General features: G+C 39.0%; 1 protein-coding gene across 7 annotated transcripts in view; it reads right to left on the bottom strand.

Moving 5' to 3' along the window:
* Nucleotides 1-291: 291 nt before the first annotated feature.
* The window catches only part of REPS2 (RALBP1 associated Eps domain containing 2), a 238,225-nt gene continuing 218,778 nt past the window's right edge, over nucleotides 292-19,738 (bottom strand). For all 7 annotated transcript variants that reach the window (XM_027609020.2, XM_027609021.2, XM_027609015.2 and 4 more), the window contains one exon: nucleotides 292-5,943. In XM_027609020.2, coding sequence (XP_027464821.1) covers nucleotides 5,875-5,943 — 69 coding nt within the window. In that variant the 3' untranslated portion in view covers nucleotides 292-5,874. The remainder of the gene's footprint in view (nucleotides 5,944-19,738) is intronic.

The following is a 19,738-nucleotide window of genomic DNA, read 5'->3' on the forward strand; positions in this document are numbered from 1 at the left end:
CAAAAAGAATACTGACAGGATGAAGCAAATTACCTGGACCCCACATTAAGTCAAGTTTTCAATTCAGTGGATCTTTAAAATGCACTCTTAGGCATGATCTCCCATGATCGCCCAGTGTTGACCATGTACAGATGTTTAAGGGCCTACCGCAGATCACTAGGAGGTAAAAATAATAAAATCTCAGACTTTAATTGGGAAGACCTCCAGCTCTTTCCCACAGCACTTCCAGGAAATGCACAAGAGCAAATGCAGGCCACAACATATCGACACCAAGACTCCATAAAAGCCACACTTAGTTGTCATACATTTATTTTTAACATAGCACCCCAGTTTCACATCATGTACATTTTCCAAAGTTGGAGATTTTTAACCTATTATGTTCTTCACAAACTTTCCAACAAGTGTGAAAAAGAGGCAGTAAGGTTAGAGTCTACAAGTCACAATCCAAATATAGGTTACCCTATATTTATTTATGTTTAAGATCAATATACATAATGTTCCCAAGGCCTAGCAAATGAATAAGACTCTGGCTAATTAAAATATTAACACAACTTGTTAGCACAGTATGAAAAGAGAGAAGGCATCAAATATATACTTTGCTGTTACTCATTTTACTGTTCAATGTACCTGTAGTGAAAAAATATACACTTTTACTCTCAAGGTTAAAATAGACCATCAGCTCATCCTCTCTCCGGGCCCACCCACTGGAATAAAGCCTGGAATGGCCCCTCCCGCCTCTGGCTTTCTTGAACATCGTATTTGCGCTGAAGACAAAAAGAATGGTGTGCTAAAGAAAAGGGTACACCCGGTTCCCAAGATAGGTACAGGTGAAGTCCTCATATAAGTTGCCTTGAGACAAAACAAAAACAACAAAACTCAGCTGATTCAGTCGCCATACGACAGGGTGCTTGCATCAGCTGCACCACTCTGAGGGCAGAGCTCCGCGAAGGACCTTTAGGATCCAGTCCTGTCGTCCAACAGAGTACTTTAGTGGGACGGAACTGGTTGCTGAATTTCCCTAGTGCGGCCCTCAAATTCTAATACAAGCCCTCTTGAAAGTCCCTTGTCCTCTGGTCTTCTGAGTCTTAAGCCCATTTTCTCCAACTTCCCACGGTCATGAACTTAAATTAGAGCAAGACAGGAGAACTCACAAAACACAAAAAAATAAACATTTTCCAATTGTTAAGAACAGAGCAAGGCTTCTGTAACTAGAACAAGTCCTCTCAGTTGAAACCCTGCCTTTATCATCACGTAGCTTAGCAAATGTAGACAATAACTATCTAAGCCTAAAAGCAATTGTGTACTCGGCATCTCTTGCTCACACTAACAGACTGGCTGTTTCAGGGAACACCTGTAAGGCAACCTCTGAACGCCTATTTTTGAGGAAGGCAGCAACTCTTAGACTCTGTGCTGCTTTTAAAGTCTGGTCCTCCATGTCTGTTCTTATGGCTGGCTGCTCTAGGGAGGGTCACAAAACTAGATGCATTTCTCACTGCAAACAGGCAAAGTAGGGTGGCGTGCAGAGTAAGACTCACATGCAAACTGCCATCAGTGACTGAACTGTTGGCATTGCTGGGCAGTAGCCTTCAGCCTGTGCTGAGAGGAGATGCCACCTCAGAATTCCAAAAACCCAAATTCCCACTTCTACTAGGAACTTGAACTACACTAAGTCATGATGCAAAAAAAGAACATAACAAAACACCCATCACTAAAGTGTAAATTCAAGAGATCCTTTGAAATCAGAGTTTTCAAAAGAGTACACCTGCAACAGAATAAGCCAGTTGAAAAGAGAAACCAAAGTCACTAGTGTTCTATTTATTTAACTAGAGGAGAAAAAGACCTTCCTTTTTCTAACTGATATTACATTTTGTTCATAATGTTTAAACCACAAGCTACTAAGTCTTACTTGTCAATAATATGGGAAGATCTGGTTGCTATGATATTGGGAATTCTTTTTTTTTTTATACTTTCAAAATCACATTCTTTTTGTGATGTTTAGTCAGGAGGTGTGATTGTAGTTTGTGTTGAACAAATGTTTTCAGCTGTAAGGTGTTATACTGTAACTGAGATCTTTCCAACTACTGCTTAGAAGAAGACATTTGCAAATGCCTGTCTTAATTGCAAGAAAAACACCCATTCCAGATGATTTTCTTATTAATCTTCTGCGTACAAATCTATTATTACCATGGTTGAGAGATCATTTAAGAAATAGACAAATTATCATTTATAAAGAGACTATAGAATCAAGTCACATATTAAGAGAAGAATGCTTTATGATAGTTCAGACACTGGTAGGAAATCAAAGAAAAATGCATGTTTTTGATTACTCCCCCCGGAATATGCTGAAATCGAAAATTTGCAACCCACATAACTAAAGATATATCGAAGAAAACTGAAACTTACTACATATTGAGTTCATTTCCATCGCAGTAGTCTATTTGAAAAACAAACCCCCATAAGGAATCCAAGAATGGAATCCATTCAAAGCAACAACTGTCAAAAGTTCTGCCAAGAAACTTGGAGTAATTTATTGCATCATGAAAGGTGAGGTGTTCAGAAGAACAAATAGTGCAATCATATTCTTCCCTTCAGATTTTATTTTTTGCTTCAATCCAAGAGAAATATCTAGATCTAAAACTCACTGAAACATGTTTTCATACTTGAAGACTAAGTAAATAAAACAACATGGTAAACAGAAGAAACCCTCCTAATCTATTTTTAGTATTGCTAGAGGCTCGACGACTTGACTCAGAATCTGTAAGATCAGCTGGCATTCCAACTCTGCCACTAGTTATCTCTCTAAAGATTCTGGGGCTAGAAAACGTAGTTTCTGATGGCCTTGGTTTCCCCACAAGCAAACTGCAGGGGACGGGTACAAGTGCTCTCAGCTCTGACATCCTCTTCTCCAAGGAGGGGAAAATGGGCATAGCTTCCAGCTAAGATGTCTCCCCTCCCAATCAGGCCCAAAGCACTTCTCTAGTATTTATAAAGCAGTTTGATCTTACCAACTGAAACAAGTGCAAGTATCTGCCTTGATTACAACATGCACCTCCATTCCAGATTATCTACCTCTTGGTTGTACTTCATGTCTGCTGGACAGGGATGTGGCAGAAGTAATACACCACTTACAAGAGACACCGAGGTACCCCATTAGCCTGCTATCAATCCCTACTGTGCTTTCATCATGGGACTATAGGACCCCTTTGGAGGAAGACCACTTAACAACAAGCTTATGAAACCCCCATGGATGGGGGCAACATCGACATTCTGTCCACTGAATTCTGCCCAACAAGTGGGTCTAATTTTGGAGAAGTTTTATAGAAGAGGTATAATGGTGATTTCCATAACCCAGCCTTCCTGTAAATCACACTGAAGGCTCACAGAAACATTAACAGGAGCTATAATCCTAAATTAAAAGTGCACATTCTGAGAAAACAGAGACATGGAAGAAGAGCACTAGTCAGGTAATAATAATAGTGTATATTGGGTTTTTTTTTAACCCACTTCTAAGCAACTAATACACTATGGTCACTGTTAAGTGCAGTCAAGGAGGGCACATATTGCATGGAGCACTGGATATTATACGTAAACAACGAATCATGGATCACTACATCAAAAACTAATGATGTAATGTATGGTGATTAACATAACAATAAAATTTAAAAATGTAAAAAAAAAGAAAGCTGGGTATAGACAATGATGTGTGCTTTAATGTAATGCTCATCTTAAAATATCAGTGAAACTATGCAACTCATGGGACTTTAACTGTCCAATGTGAGTTTGGTCCTTTAGTGAAAACCAAGCCAGCTAAACAAAACCCCAACCTCCTAATTTGTCTCACTCTGGCACTGACTTGATGGGGGGAAAACATATCAATATTTTTTAAATGTATACTAAAGACTAACATTCCTGAGCTCGTATGCCTCCTTACTGGACATGCAGTGCTATCTCGAGGGAGCGCACAGGTACTGGAAGATGAGGAGATGGAGCGCACACGCTGTTCTTTCCCGGGTGGAATGTAACAAAAGCTAAGCATGCTGTGGAATGTCTGCAGCAAGAACACTGCTGATCTCAGGACACTGGAAAAGAGGTTATGTCAAAAATCTGCACCACCCATTCATAATCTTAGGAAGGGTTTAAAATGACTCCAAACCCCTCCCAGAGGGACAGAAAAGGCAACCAAAAGGGAAGGAAAGGGAGAATAGAGAAATAGTTTAAGTTCTAGGATTTTCAAAATCAAATCAAAATCTTTTCACATGCACAGGATAGAATCAACAATTTGTTTTTCTTTGGGAAAACATCATCTGATTGAGCCTTTCTCTTCTGCCATTAAGCTATTGATAAAGCTTGCAAATAAAATAAGGAAGCATTAAATAAACACCTCCTTATTCTAAAAGCTGTCAACTCTACTGAAACTGAAGGCTTAATCCCACACTGCAAACCTATCCTAAACCACCTCAAAAAGAACCGAGGCACACCCCACACCTCTACTCTAAGAATGGGTAAATTAGCAAAATGCACGAGAGAGAGAGAGAGAGAGAGAGAGAGAGAGAGAGAGAGCGAGCATTTCCTGTAATCAGTCTCTCAAAGTGATGTGAAAGCGGGCGTGCCCTGATCCCTCTGGGGGTCAGTCACTTCCCACTTTCAACTTGAGCTTTCAGGAGGAGTGGATGATCAAAACTTCCATAGGATACTGGCTTCGGCAATTTGAGCTCATGGTTTTACATCACATACACTGGAGTCAGCTGGGCTCCGCTGGACGGTACATAAACCAATCACTTCCCAAGGGTACACTTCACAGAGAACAAACACTTTTATATACAGAGTGAAGATCGGTTTTCTTTCATTAGTCCTTCATACTCAATACAATCACAATCCAGGTTAAAATAACAAAGACAAAAATAACTACCAGAGTTGTTGGATTGCTGGTAACAACCATTTCCCCTTCTTCTCCAGGGTGGATACCTGGGTTCAAGCAACAAATATTTAACAGTCCAAACAGTCTCTTCAGCCTTTCACATCTGATGTGTGGTTTCCAAATTCATGCATTTAGAAACATGTTATCCCATGCAGGATAAAAGCAGCGATCTGGCAACTATTTATTTAATTTGATTGAGTGAGGCGGTTAAAGTGGATTGCTCTTACCCAAAAATTTACATGAAAGGACTGAATTCTGTGAGTTGATGGCCTAACTGGGCCAAGTTAAATAGATCATTGACAAAACTTCCACTTTACAGAGGTGCAAAGACCCAATAAATCTCTGCCATTCAACAGAAAACAATAGTTATGTATTATTTATAGCTAGGTACAATGTCAAAATGGCAATGGCACTAGAGAAGCAATTTTTGGCATATGGTGGCGGAGGGCACGGCGCCTGTCTAAATCTGATGCTCTTGTTTTAGTTTTTGCTTTTATTATCATCATGCCAAAGACTATCCAGTTGGAATCCCGATTATTCAGGAAACCAACCTACTATATTTGATATATACAAAAATAAAACAAGCATCCTGAAGGTACTAGGTTATGAGGTTTTATACAAATCATAAATTCTTTAAATAAATAATGCTCTAAATTGTTTTTAGTTGCTAGAAGATTGGTTTTTGGTAAGGAGCAACATCTAACAACTTGAGGAAGTACTTAAGAATGGGAGATAAACTCCACTGAAATTACAATTTCAAGTGTAAGAATCAGCTGTATTTTTTCCACCAAAGTAAAACGTACAAGTGAAATACAAGAGAAAAGGAAATATGGATTATATTCCGCTGCTCGCAGCTTTTCACAGTCCTGGACATCTATGACAAGTAGTTGGGTTGAAACATTCAAAGGAAAGATCTTGGCAGAAAAAGTCACCCACTGTTACTTGAGTCTTGGGGGTTACAACACAGTGACTGGACGAAGTTGTTCCAATTGGTTTTCCAATGCAATCCGTTCTTGATGAACCTCCTGATTTGTACAAAAAAGAGAGAAGAAAACAAAAAAGCAAAGGGGTCATTTCCTGGGTTCATCCCTACTTCATCAGATATTAAAAAGAAACTTGTAAGCTGACCCACAAACGCTGAAGTACCGGACAAGCAGACTAGAAGGAATCATATTTACAACTGGTGACTAGACAGAGGCGGCTTCACAATTTGTCATCTCGCAGCTCCTCTCTGAAGATGAGGAAATGAAACTGACTGACGCCACCCCCTACACCTCAATCTCACTGGCAGTTTTAACAGGATCAGTGGCTGGCAGAAGTCAATGTTAAAAATCAAAAGACAGAGACTGGGAGAGAGCAGAAAAGCAAAAGCAGAATGCTAATACTGAGAGGTGAGCCAGCAGGACTCAATTTCTAGCTGTGATCTCTCATTTCTAGTCCAGCACCACACCCTGCCGGGTCTGAGGGATGAGCAAATGCACTGGCCATCCCTCTGCCAAAATCTCGCCTTGGCTCCTGCACAAAATACAGCTGAAGGTATGACTGCATGGCTAAAGGCAGGGAGAAAGAAAAATAGGATCAGCCACCTGCTATTTGGGAATTCAAACTTTCGGCCCTAAAGCAGATTTATTGGCAGGAAGAGAGGGGACACTTAAAGACATTCGTAAGTAGAATCAGTTAAGATGGGAAAGAACTCTGTAGGAAGGCTTAATTCTGAGATGCCCCAGAAGAATCAACATGCTAACAGTCCAAACAGAATTCAGCGTTTGTTCACCCTCCCCCCTACCCAGCCATCTAAGAGTCTTTGATTAACTGTCTACTATGGGCCAGATTCTGCTCTAGGTGTGACGGCACCAGCAAAGAACAAGATGGATCAGACCAATGCCCTCACAGGCTTTATACTCAAATGGCTAGAGGAAGACAATAAAGAACACGATACTTTCAAAAGGAAATAAATAAGATGAGGTAATAGAGGAATCTGGAAGACAGGTAGAACAGCTGGTCATGGAAGGCTTCTCAGAGGTGATGCTATCTGAGCAGAGACTTGATTGAACTGAGGGGTGAGCCATATGAAGAATGGGGGAAGGAGATTCAGGGAGACAAAATGGCAAATACAAAGGCCCCAAGGGAGGGAACAAATTTGGTGTGTTTGATACCAGAAAGGCCTGTGTGACCAGAGGAGAGGCAGTCAGGAAGACACTGGCAGGAGCTGAAGTCTGAGAGTTAGGCACAGACCTTGTGGACAGAGTCAGGAGTGTGGACACCATTCACAGTACAGGGGGATAGCATTGTGGGTTTTGAATCAGGGAATGTATGTGGCTTAATTCAGAATTCAAAATGTTCACTCTAGCTACTGTGTAGACAGTGGATTGTAGAGTAGGGCAAGAGTGCAGGCAGGGAAGAGTTGCAAGGTTACTGCATGGACCCAGGTGAGAAATGAAAATGGCTCTGGTCAGGGTAGCAGCCATAAAGATGGCAAGAACTGGATGAATTCTGGTTTTGTTTTGTTTTTTTTAATTTAGAACTGACAGGACTTGCTGATAAAGTTGACGTAGAAAAGAAGGAAAGAGATTTGGGATCAAGCAAGTGGGTGGCTAGTAAGTGGTACTGAGAACAAGATTAGATGAGAAATAGGCATTTCAAAGGGACGGTTGGGAATGAAGCGTCTGAGGTGTGTATTAGATATATTAAGAGAATAGGTTGAGTAAGCAGTTGTAATTGCATGTCCAAAGATCAGAGGTAAGAGAAGTAAGGTTTGAGACATAAATTTAGGATCACCAGGCTATGGATGATGATCTTCAAAGCCCTGAGATTGTGTTATCATCTAGCAAAAGAATACAGACAGAGGCTGCAAGTGAAAGATGGAACTGAACATACACAGCATACTCATTCCTTACTAGAACTCCACTAAAACAATGAAAAAGTTTTTTAAGTCACAAACACAAAAAAACAAGAAAAACAAAAGGAAAGAAGTGATACCAATACAATTTGCAAGCAGGAAGGCAAACTGATGAATGGTAAATGACTCAGCAAATCCAAGCAAAATAAATGTGGGCATTCTACCAGTTGTTACATCGCTGCATGGTGGGGTCTGTCCGTAAAGTGACCCAAATACCCCTTTATTCAAGGGTCCTGCATCTGTAAACTGACTTAGCCTGGAAATTGACTGACAGGCTGTGACTAAAGTTCTATTCTGATGATTCTTCAGACTTCTTTTCACTCGAGCTAGAACATTTTCACTCATACAGATCAAGGAGAGAAAACTAAACCTAAGCTAAGCACAGGGACAAAACAAGAGCCCACCTGATTTTACATAGAAGAGTCCCTGAAAGACTCAAGCTGGCAGCGCCAGATACCTCCGTACGTGGAAGCGGAAGAGGGGAGGAGGATGGCTAGAGTAAGTGTTGGGTGCAAGTCTGCTTCAGGAGCAATTAGCTCCCCAGCTTCTTCCTGCTACCCGGGCAGAATACTGAAGATTTATTCCTTGAAAAGGTAAAACACAGGGCCTCTTGATTAGCAGTACAGAGACACAGCTGAGGACAAGATACTGGACTGGAACTAAGGAGATTAAATGAATATCCTAGATACTGAGACCCACAGCCCTCTCTCTCCACTGAACCAGGTCTTTCCCTCCATGTAGGAAACTTAAAAAAAAAAAATCTCTCTGGAAATTCTATCAGATTAAAAAGAAAGCACCAATGATACTGCCTTGGGAGGATCCCCAACTATACAGCCCAACCAGACTGTTGAAGACTGAAGCTCAAAGTTGACAAGCCCAACATGCTATGCACTTCCAGGGAGCGTCTGCATCCTCCTCCCAAATATAAGCAAAGGATCATCAGATATTGAAGGAAAGCATCTAATAAGAAATAACGTAGCAGTCAAATAGAAAAGTATTCAGGGAGAAGACAAATACTACCGTTGATAAAAGATATTACAACAATGAAATGAGAATAGGATACCTTTAAAAAGAAACAATTAGAGAACAAAAAATGAACTCCTGGTTATTAGACAACAGTGTGAAAACTTAAAATTAAGTAAGTCTCCAGAAATGGACAAAAAGACAAAAATAAAGAAGAGAAGGACAGAAAACAGAAGATAAAATATGAAAATATTAAAATACCAACAAGCTAAGAGTTCCAATGTCTGAAAAATATCAGCAAGCGAAAACAGAGAAAATGGGCGGGGGGTGGGGAGGAGAATCATGGAGAAAATACAATAACAAAAACCAAGAAAACCCTCGGAACTGAAGAATACGGGTTTCCAAATTAAAAGGGCTTACCAAGAAGAAAGAACACTGTATGAAAATGATCTACACCAAAGCAAAGTAAGAGGGGAGAAAAACAAATAAAACACACACCAAAAAAGTTCATACACAAAGATTCATAAAACAGAATGAACTTCGACATTTAAAAAAATCTTTTTCATTACATGGTAAGAGTGACTTTTTTTAGCATACAGTTCTATAAACTTCAACACATGTATACATTTGTGTAACTGCCACCAACCAAAAAGCTCCCTGGTACAACTCACTGATCTATAAACCTTCACCTTCATGCACAACCCCTGGCAACTACCAGTCTGTTTCCCAGCACTATAGTTTTGTCTTTTCAAGAAAGTCAAATAAAAGGGATCAAACAGTATAAAACCTTTCGACCCTGGCTTGCCTCACTCAGTGTAACGTCTTTGGAGTTTCATCCAAGTTGTGTGTCTCGCTACTTTTACTGCCAAGTACTATTTCATTGTGTGAATGTACCACACTTGACCTATTCATCCTCTGAAGTACATCTGGGCTGTTTCCAAGGTTTGGCCATCACATAAAACTGTTAATGAACATTCATGTACAGACTTTTGAGTGAACACAAGTTTTCATTTCACTGGTGGATACCCAGCAGTAGAACTGCTAGATCACATAGTCAGTGCATGTGTAACTTCCTAAGAAACGGCCAAATGATTTTTCAGAGTGGGGTACCATTTTGCATTCCTATCAGTGCATGAGAGTCCCAGTTGCCAGCACCCGGTGGTGTCATTATTTTCTGTCTTAGCAATTCTACTATGTGTGTGGTGGTACACGATCAGTTTTAATTTGCATTTCCCTATGGCTAATGATGCTGAGTATCTTCTCACGTGTTTATCTGCCATCCTTATATCCTCTTTGGTGAAGTGTCTGTTCAAGTCCTTTGAGTTTTTGGAGTTTGGAGAGTTCTTGAGTTTGGAGAGTTCTTTATATAATCTGGATACAAGTCCTTTGTCAAATATGTGGGCTGCAAATATTTTCTCCCAGTCTGTAGCTTGTCTCTTAATTCTCCTGACAGTATTCTAGGCAGAGCAAAAGTTTTTAATTTTGATGAAGTACAATTTAATTTTTCTGTTCTAGGTTACGCTTTTGGCATCATTTCTAACACCAGGTCATGCAGACTTTTTCCTATCTTTTCTTCCAAAAGTTTTATACCTTTATGTTTTATGTTTTCATCTATGACCCACTTCAAGTTAATCTTTGTATAAAGACTTAGGTTTCAATCAAGGTTCATTTTCTTTTTTTCACATATGGAGGACCCATTGTTAGAAAACAACTGTTGAAAAGACTATCCCCTCTCTCAATGAACTGATGCTGCACCTTTGTCAAAGACGGAATGGCTATATTCATCTAGTCTACTTCACAATCCTCTATCCTGCTCCACTGATCTATGCATCGATCCCTCCACCAAGCCCATATTGTCTTGATTACTGAAGCCTGATACTAAAGTGATTCCTCCAACTTTGTTCTTCTTTTCCAAATTTGTTTCAGCTATTCAAGTTCCTTGGCCCTTACATAAAAATTATCAGATTAGCTGATCTATACCTACAAAAAGTCCTGCTGGCACTGTGACTGGCATTGTAGTGAATCTGCAGATCACTTTGGAGAAAAATAACATCACTACTATGTTAAGTCTTCCAATCCACAAAAAGCAAACATGTCTCTCAATTTATTTAGGTCTTGGATTTCTTTTAGGAGCACTTTATAGTTTTCAATATTCACAACCTATGTGTTTTGATGAATTTATACCTAAGTATTTCATTTGGAGGAGGGTGGCAAGATATTGTGAATGGCAGTGTTCTTCATATTTCTGTTACCAATTGTTCACTGCTTACATAAAAGAATATGATTGGTTTTTGTGTGTTGACCTTGTATTCTGTAACCCTCACAAACTCAATTAGACGATGGAAATTTAAAAACCAATTCAGGGTGCCTGGGTGGCTCAGATGGTTAAGCGTCTGCCTTCGGCTCAGGTCATGATCCCGGGGTCCTGGGATCGAGTCCCACATCGGGCTCCCTGCTCCTTGGGAGCCTGCTTCTCCCTCTGCTTCTCTCTCTCTCTCCCTCTCTCTCCCTCTCTCTCCCTCTCTCATGAATAAATAAATAAAATCTTTAAATAAATAAATAAATAAATAAATAAATAAATAAAAACCAATTCAATTTGCAATAGTTTCACAAAAAATTAGGAATAAATTTAACAAAACACATGTAATATGTGTACACTCGGGACTGCTAAGAGAAATTTCACAAGATATAAATAATTAGAAAGATGTACTCTACCAACAGATTAGGAGACTCAACACTGTTTAGATTTTGATCCTCCTTAAACTGATCTATAGATTCAAATGAATCCAGTCATAATCCTAGCATGCTATTTTGTAGCAAATGAAACAATGATTCTAAAATTTATATGAAACAAGGGGCCCAGAATATCCAAAGGAATCTTGAAAAAGAAGAGCACGTTGAAAAATTTATACTACCTGATTTTCTTACTACAAAGTAACAGTAATCAAGATTGTGTACTACTGGTGTAAGAATCAACAAATAGATTAAAGGAACAGAGTAAGAACCCAGGGGCACCTGGGTGGCTTAGTCAGTTAACCATCTGACGCTTGATTTCGGCTCAGGTCATGATTTTGGGGTTGTGAGACTGAACCCCATGTCCAGCTCCGTGCTCACTGTGGAGTCTGCTTGAGATTCTCTCTCTCTCCCTCTGCCCCTCCCCCCATTGGCGTGCTCTCTCCCTCTCAAAAAAAAAAAAAAAAAGGAGAACCCAGAAATAAATCTACACTTATACGGTCATTAGACTTTTGATGAGGGGACCAAAGTAATCCAAGGAGGAAAAGAAACTCTTTTCAACAAATAGTGCTAGATTAGATATTGATATAGGGAAAAAATAAACCTTGACCCTAATCTCAAACCATACACAAAACTTAATTTGAGGTGGATCATAGACATTGGTGCAGCCTCTATGGGAAACGCTATGAAAGTTCATCAAAAAATGACAAAATTACCAGGAGTAACATCAGCATCATGGCTGTATAAGACATCCCTTGTCCATGTCCCTCTGCCAACAACAACGGTGCCAAAAAAACCTGGCTTTCATTCATGGGCAAAGTGCCTTTGTGGGAGTTGTGGGATCCAGCACCATACATACACCAAGAGATCCACCCAGCCATGTATTGGATAATAGGCACACAGACCTCAGTCCCAGCTCTGGACCCTGCACTGGCCTCTGAACCAGCTCTAGTCCCTCTTAGCCACCATCTGGGAATCTATGGAAAACACTGTTTTAGACAATCACCCATGGATGACAGCGCCTTGGTGGAAGTCCAAATTTCCAGGAGAGAAGTTCTAGCACAATGCTAGAGCAAAAAAAAAAAAAAAAAAAAAATAGTTTGGATGCACTGGAGGAGATAAGAGGAACTGTAAGATTTTACTTATATCACCCTCCCCCACAAGGTAGCACAGCTTAGGGCCGAGAGAACTTCTCAGCCCATGATTTCCCCCATGGGGGAAATAGGAGTGTGAGGGTACACACCCACCTTCCCAGTTGTGTGGGACACTGCCAAAGAGGCTCAATTCTCTCTTGCCCCGTCCAGAGTACTGAATTATGAACTGCATGACCGAGAGACAGAAAGTAGCTGGGAGAGCAGCAGAAAGGACCCTCAAAAGGTATTAAAGGAAACATGGATCCTACAAAATGTGTTGCAGGACTCATCAAGAAGCCTACTCATGAGCTTCTGGGGGTCCTCCAACTGCCCACAGGGTACTTTTCAGCATACCTCTAGCCTTACTCTCTCTCTCTCCCTCTCTCTCTCTCTCTCTCTCTCTCTCTCTCTCTCTCTCACACACACACACACACACACACACACACACACCCCTATCCTGTACCAGATACCTATTCACACTCCCTAGGCAGCAAACTTTGGCAGGTGGCTGGTGAGCACATGCAGAAAGGCTGTGCTGGCTCAAATCCGTGGGTCATGGAGAGACCACGAAATTGAGCTTTAGTGCCACCTTTGGGAAAACAAAAGAGAGGCTGCTAGCACTTGGCCTGGTGTTTTGCAGGCTCAGAAGGCATATAAGCTTAATAATTCTTCCACAAGAGGGAACAAAAAATGTCAAGCAGCTACATTCATAAAAGGTCTGAGAAAGCCTCAGAATCCCTAGCAGGACTGATGAAAGGTACCTGTCTTCTGAAGGCAGTTAATAAAGACTGAAGGAAGTGACTGCTACTTCAAATATGAAGACAGCAATGCAAAATTTCAAGGAACGTGAAAAATTAAGGAAACATGACACCAACGAAATACTGCAGTAATGTCCAGTAACCAAACCCAAAGACATGGAGAGCTGTGATTTACCTGCTAAAGAATTTAAAATAGCTGTCTTAAGAAAACTCACTGAGCTACAAGAGAACACAAAAAGACAAAATCAGGAAAACCACATTATACAAACAAAATGAGAAGTCTAACAAAGAGACAGAAGTCATAAAAAAAGAACCAAAGAGAAATTCTGGAGCTGAAGAATGAATGAAAGGAAAATTACAATAGAGAGCAAAAACATCAAAATGGATCAAACAGAAGAAAGAGTCTATGAGACAGAAGACAGAACTTTAAAATTATACAGTCAGAAGAGAACAACAACAAAAAATAATCAAAAAGAGTGAAGAAAGGCTACATTATCTATAGGGTACCATCAAAAGAAATAATATGTGGGCGCCTGGGTGGCTCAGTTGGTTAAGCGACTGCCTTCAGCTCAGGTCATGATCCTGGAGTCCCGGGATCGAGTCCCACATCGGGCTTCCTGCTCAGCAGGGAGTCTGCTTCTCCCTCTGACCCTCTTCCCTCTCGTGCTCTCTGTCTCTCATTCTCTCTCTCTCAAATAAATAAATAAATAAAATCTTTAAAAAAAAAAAAAAAAAAAAAAAAAAGAAATAATATGTGATTTGCTGGACTTTCAGAAGTTGGAAAGAGAAGGGGGCAGAAAACTTATTTAAATAAATAATGGCTGATGAGAAATATGGATACAAGTCCATAAAGCTCATAGACCACCAAACTCAACTTAAAGAGATCCTCTTCAAGATTCATTATAATAAAACTGTCAAAAATCAAAGAGAGACCATCTTAAAAGCAGCAAGAGAAAAGAAGTTTGTAACTTACAAGCAAAGCCCCAAAAGGCTCTCAGCAGATTTCTCAGCAAGCACTTTACAGACAGGCCAGGATAGAGTGGGATAATATATTCAAAGTGCTAAAAGAAAAAAAAAATGTCAACCAAGAACACTCTATTTGGCAAAGTAATCCTTCAGAAATGAAGAAGGATTAAACACTTTCCCAGAAAAACAAAAGCTGAGTGGGTTCATCAACATTAGACCAGCCTTGCCAAGAAAGCTGAAATGAAAGAATGCTAATCGGCAACATGAAAACATAAAAAAATACAACATACTGGTAAATGTAAGTATATAGTAAGATTCAGAATACTCTAATACTGTAATATGATGGGGTGTTAACCACTTAACTCTATTACAAGGTAAAAGGACAAGAGAATCAAAAGTACCTACGGCTATTTACAAATCAATCAATGTGATACATCACACATTATCAAGAGGAAGGATAAAAACCCCATGACTATCTCAATAGATGCAAAAAACACATATGACAAAGTACAACATTCATTCATGATAAAGACTCCCAACAAAGTGGGTTTAGAGGTAATACACCTCAACATAATAAAGGCCATCTAATGAAAAACGCACAGCTAACATCATACTCAATGGTGAAAAACTGAAAGCATTACCTCTAAGATCAGGAATAAGATGAGGATGTTTACTCTCACCACTTTTATTCAACATAGTACTGGAAATCCTAGCTGCAGCAATCAGACAAGAAAAAGAAATAAAAGGCATGTAAACCAGTAAAAATAAAGTAAAACTGCCACTATTTGCAGATGAGAATATGAGACACAGAAAACCCTAAAGACAGCACCAAAAAAATATTAGAATAAGTGAATTCAGTGAAGTTGCAGAATACAAAATTAATATACATAAACCTCTTGTATTTCTAAATACTAATAATGAAGTAGCAGAAAGAGAAATTAAGAAAACAATCCCATTGACATTTGCATCAGAAAGAATAAAATAGCTAAGAATAAAATTAACCAAGGAGGTGAAAGACCTGTACTCTGAAAACTATAAGACACTGATGAAAGAAACTGAAGATGACAAAAACAAATGGAAAGATATTCCATGCTCATGGATCAGGGGAACAAATATTTTTAAAATGTCCATACTACCCAAAGCACTCTACAGATTCAATGCAATCCCTATCAAAATACCAACAGCGTTGGCTCAGCTGGTTAAGCGACTGCCTTTGGCTCAGGTCATGATCCTGGAGTCCCGGGATCAAGTCCCACATCGGGCTCCCTGCTCAGCGGGGAGTCTGCTTCTCCCTCTGACCCTCTTCCCTCTCGTGCTCTCTATCTCTCATTCTCTCTCTCTCAAATAAATAAATAAAATCTTAAAAAAAAATACCAACAGTATTTTTCACAGAACTAGAACAAATAATCCTAAATTTCACATGGAACCACAAAAGACCTCAAATAGCCAAAGCCAACTTGAGAAAAAAGAACAAAGCTGGAGGTACCACAATCCCAGATTTCAAGATATACCACAAAACTGTAGTAATCAGAACAGTGTGGTACTGGCACAAAAAGAGACACATAGATCAACAGAACAGAATAGAGAGCCCAGAAATAAACCCACTTATAGGGTAAATTAATCTATGACAAAGGAGGCAAGAATAGCCAATGGGAAAAAGTTTCTTCAATAAATGGTGTTGGGAAAACTGGATAGCTACATGCAAAAGAATGAAATTGGATCATTTTCTTACACTATACACAAACATAAATTCAAAGTGGATTAAGACTAAATGTGAGACCTGAAACCATAAAACTCCTAAAAGAAAACATAGGCAGTAATCTCTTGGCTTTCAGCCTTAGCAACATTTATGGATATGTCTCCTGAGGCAAGGGAAAATAAACTAATAGGACTATACCAAAATAAAAAGCTTTTGCACAGCCAAGAAAACCATCAGCAAAAAGGCAACCTAATGAATAAGGGAAGATATCTGCAAATGATTTATCTGATGAGGGATTAATATTCAAAATATATAAAAGACTTATACAACTTATACGATACCAAAACAAAACCCAATCCAATTAAAAAATGGGCAAAGGACATATTTAGGTCATTTTTCCAAAGAAGACATACAAATGACCACCAGACACACATGAAAAGATGTTCCACATCTCTAGTTATTGGAGAAAGGCAAGTCAAAATCACAGTGCAATATCACCTTACACCTGTCAAAATGGCTAGTATCAAAAAGATATGAAATAACAAGGGTTAGTGAGGATATGAAGAAAAAGGAACACTCATGCACTGTTAGTGGGGATGCAAATTGGTGCAGCCACTATGGGAAACATATGAAGATTCCTCAAAAAAAGGAAAAAAAACTACCATATGACCCAGTAATTCCAATATTAAGTGTTTATCCAAAGAAAATTAAAAAACACTAATTCGAAAAGATATAGGCACCCCTATGTTTACTGCAGCATTATTTAAAATAGCCAAGATACAGAAGCAACCCAAGTGTCTATCAATAGATGAACAGGTAAAAACATGTGATACACACACACACACACACACACACACACACACACACACACGGGAATATTACTCAGCCATAAAAAAAAAAAAATGAAATCCTGCGATTTGCAACAACGTGGATGGACCTAAAAGGTACAATGCTAAAGTGAACTATGTCAGACAGAGAATGACAAATACCATATGATTACACTTATACGTGGAATCTAAAAAATAAAACAAATGAACAAACAAACAAAAAGGACTCTTAAATACACAGAACAAACTCGTGGATGCCAGAGAGGAGGTGAGTGGAAGGATGGGCAAAATAGGTGAAGTGGATTAAGAGGTACAAAATTTCAGTTATAAGATAAATAAGTCATGGAGATGAAAAGTACAGCATAGGGAATATAGTCGATAATATTATAATAACACTGCCTGCTGACAGATGGTGACTACACTTGTGGTAGTGAGTGCTGAGTAATATATAGAATTGCAGAATCACTGTGTTATACGCCTGAAACTAATGTAACATTGTATTTCACCTATACTTCAATAATAAATAAATAAATAAAAAGCAAATCAGTATCATATGGGGAAGCAGAGTGCCAAAGGTGCTGGAGACTTGGTATTACTCCTCCTCTGCTCTGTTACACAGTAGCTAAGTGACCATGGGCCGGTCACACAGATTTCAAGGGCCTTGCTATGCCCATCTGTTGAAGGAGGGTTTCCAAGTTCCCTTAAAGCTCTGAAATTCTATGATTTAGAATCCTAAAAATCAAGTACATAAAACATTAATAGGCACAATGCTAGAGTGACAAGCATCCAGTTAATACTTTTAGGAAAAAAAGTGAGGTAGTAACTTTTAACAAGAATTAATACAATGAGGGCAATAAAAATTATTTCACTCCTGAACAACCAATAGGTCAAAGAAGAAATCAAGAATGATCGTGAAACAAATGAAAATGGAAACACAACATACCAAAACAAATGACCAACAGGTACGTAAAAAGATGCCCAGCATCAGCAATCACCAAGGAAATGTAAATCAAAACCACAATGAAAGGCACGTGGCTGGCTCAGTTGGTGGAGTATGCAACTCTTGATCTCAGGGCTGTGAGTTCAAGCCCCACATTGGGTGTGGAGCCTACTTAAAAAAAAAAAAAAACTACAATGAGATATCACCTCACACCTGTTAGAACGGCTATTATCAAAAAGGTAAGAAGAGATAAGTGTTGCCAAAAATGTGGAGAAAAGGGAATCCTTGTGCACTGTTGGTAGGAATGTAAATTGGTGCAGCCACCATGGAGAACAGCATGGAGGTTCCTCAATATTAAAAAAAGAACTACCACATGATCCAGCAATCCCACTTCTGGGTATCCAAATGAAATAAAAATCAGGATCTCAAAGGGATATCTCCACTCCCATGTTCACTGCAGTATTATTTACAACAGCCAAGCTATGGCAACATCAGTATCTGTCTACAGATGAATGGATAAAGATGTAGTACATACATACAACGGAGTACCATTCAGCCATAAGAAAGAAGGAAATCCTGTCATTTGTGACATGGATGGACCATGTAGGCGCTATGCCAAGGGAAGTAAGTCAGACAGAGAAAGGCAAATACTGCATGATATCACCTGTGTGTGAAAAAGCCAAATTCATAGAAACAGAAAGTAGAATGGAAGTTGCCAGGAGCTGGAGGGGAAATGGAGAGATGTTAACCAAGGGTGCAAAGTTCCAGTTATAAGATGAGTCAGTTCTAGGGATCTAATGTACAACATGATGTCTATAGTTAGCAATACTACATTTCATACTTCAAAGCTGCCAAGAAAGTAAATCTTAAATGTTCTCACCACATAAAAGAACTGGTAATTATGTGAGGTGACAAAGGTATTAACAGTACTATGATAATCATATTGCAATATGTAAACGTATCAAATCAACATGTTGATACCTATACACAGTGTTAAATGTCAATTATATCTCAATAAAGCTGAAAAAGATAGAACTACCAAATATGATCCAGCTTCTGGGTATATATCCAAAGGAATTAAAATCAGTATCTTGAAGAGATTATCTGTACTCTCATGTTCACTGTGGCATTATTCACAGTAGCCAAGACATGGAAGGAACCTAAATGTCTACCAATGGACAAATGGATAAAGAAAATATATACACATACAATGGAATATTATTCAGCCTTTAAAAAGAAAGAAATTCAGCCATTTGAAACAACACAGATAAACTTGGAGGACATTACACTAAGGGAAATGAGCCAGACACAGAAGGACAAATGCTAAGTGACACCACTCATATGAGGAATCTACAACAGTCAAACTCCTAGAAGGAGAGTAGAGAATGGTGGTTGTCAGGGGCTGGGGGAAATGGGGAAGTACTATTCAAAGGGTACAAAGTTTCAGTTACACAGAATGAGTAAGGCCCAGAGATCTACTATACAGCATAGTGCCTACAATGAATTACACTGTAGTATATAATTAAAAATTTGCCAAGAGGGCAGATCTTATGTTAAGTGTTCTTGTCATGTTCACAAAATAATAATGATGATAATAATAAGAGGGGGAAGAAAACTTTTAGATGTGATGAATAGTTTTATGGCATAAATTGTAGTGATGGGTCCATGGATATATAATTATCTTCCAACTGTATGTATCACATTGCATACATTAAATATGCATCGTTTTTTGTGTATCAATCATACCTCAATTAAAGTGGTTTAAAAAAGTAACTTAAGACCTAAATGCAAAAGCTAAAACAATAATGGCTTTAAAAGAAAACACAGAAGACTATCTTCATAATTTAGATGTAGGCAGTTTCCTTATATAAGAAGAAAATAAGAACCATAAGAGAAAAACAC

This window comes from Zalophus californianus, chromosome X (assembly GCF_009762305.2).
Source record: "Zalophus californianus isolate mZalCal1 chromosome X, mZalCal1.pri.v2, whole genome shotgun sequence".
Lineage (NCBI taxonomy): Eukaryota > Metazoa > Chordata > Mammalia > Carnivora > Otariidae > Zalophus > Zalophus californianus.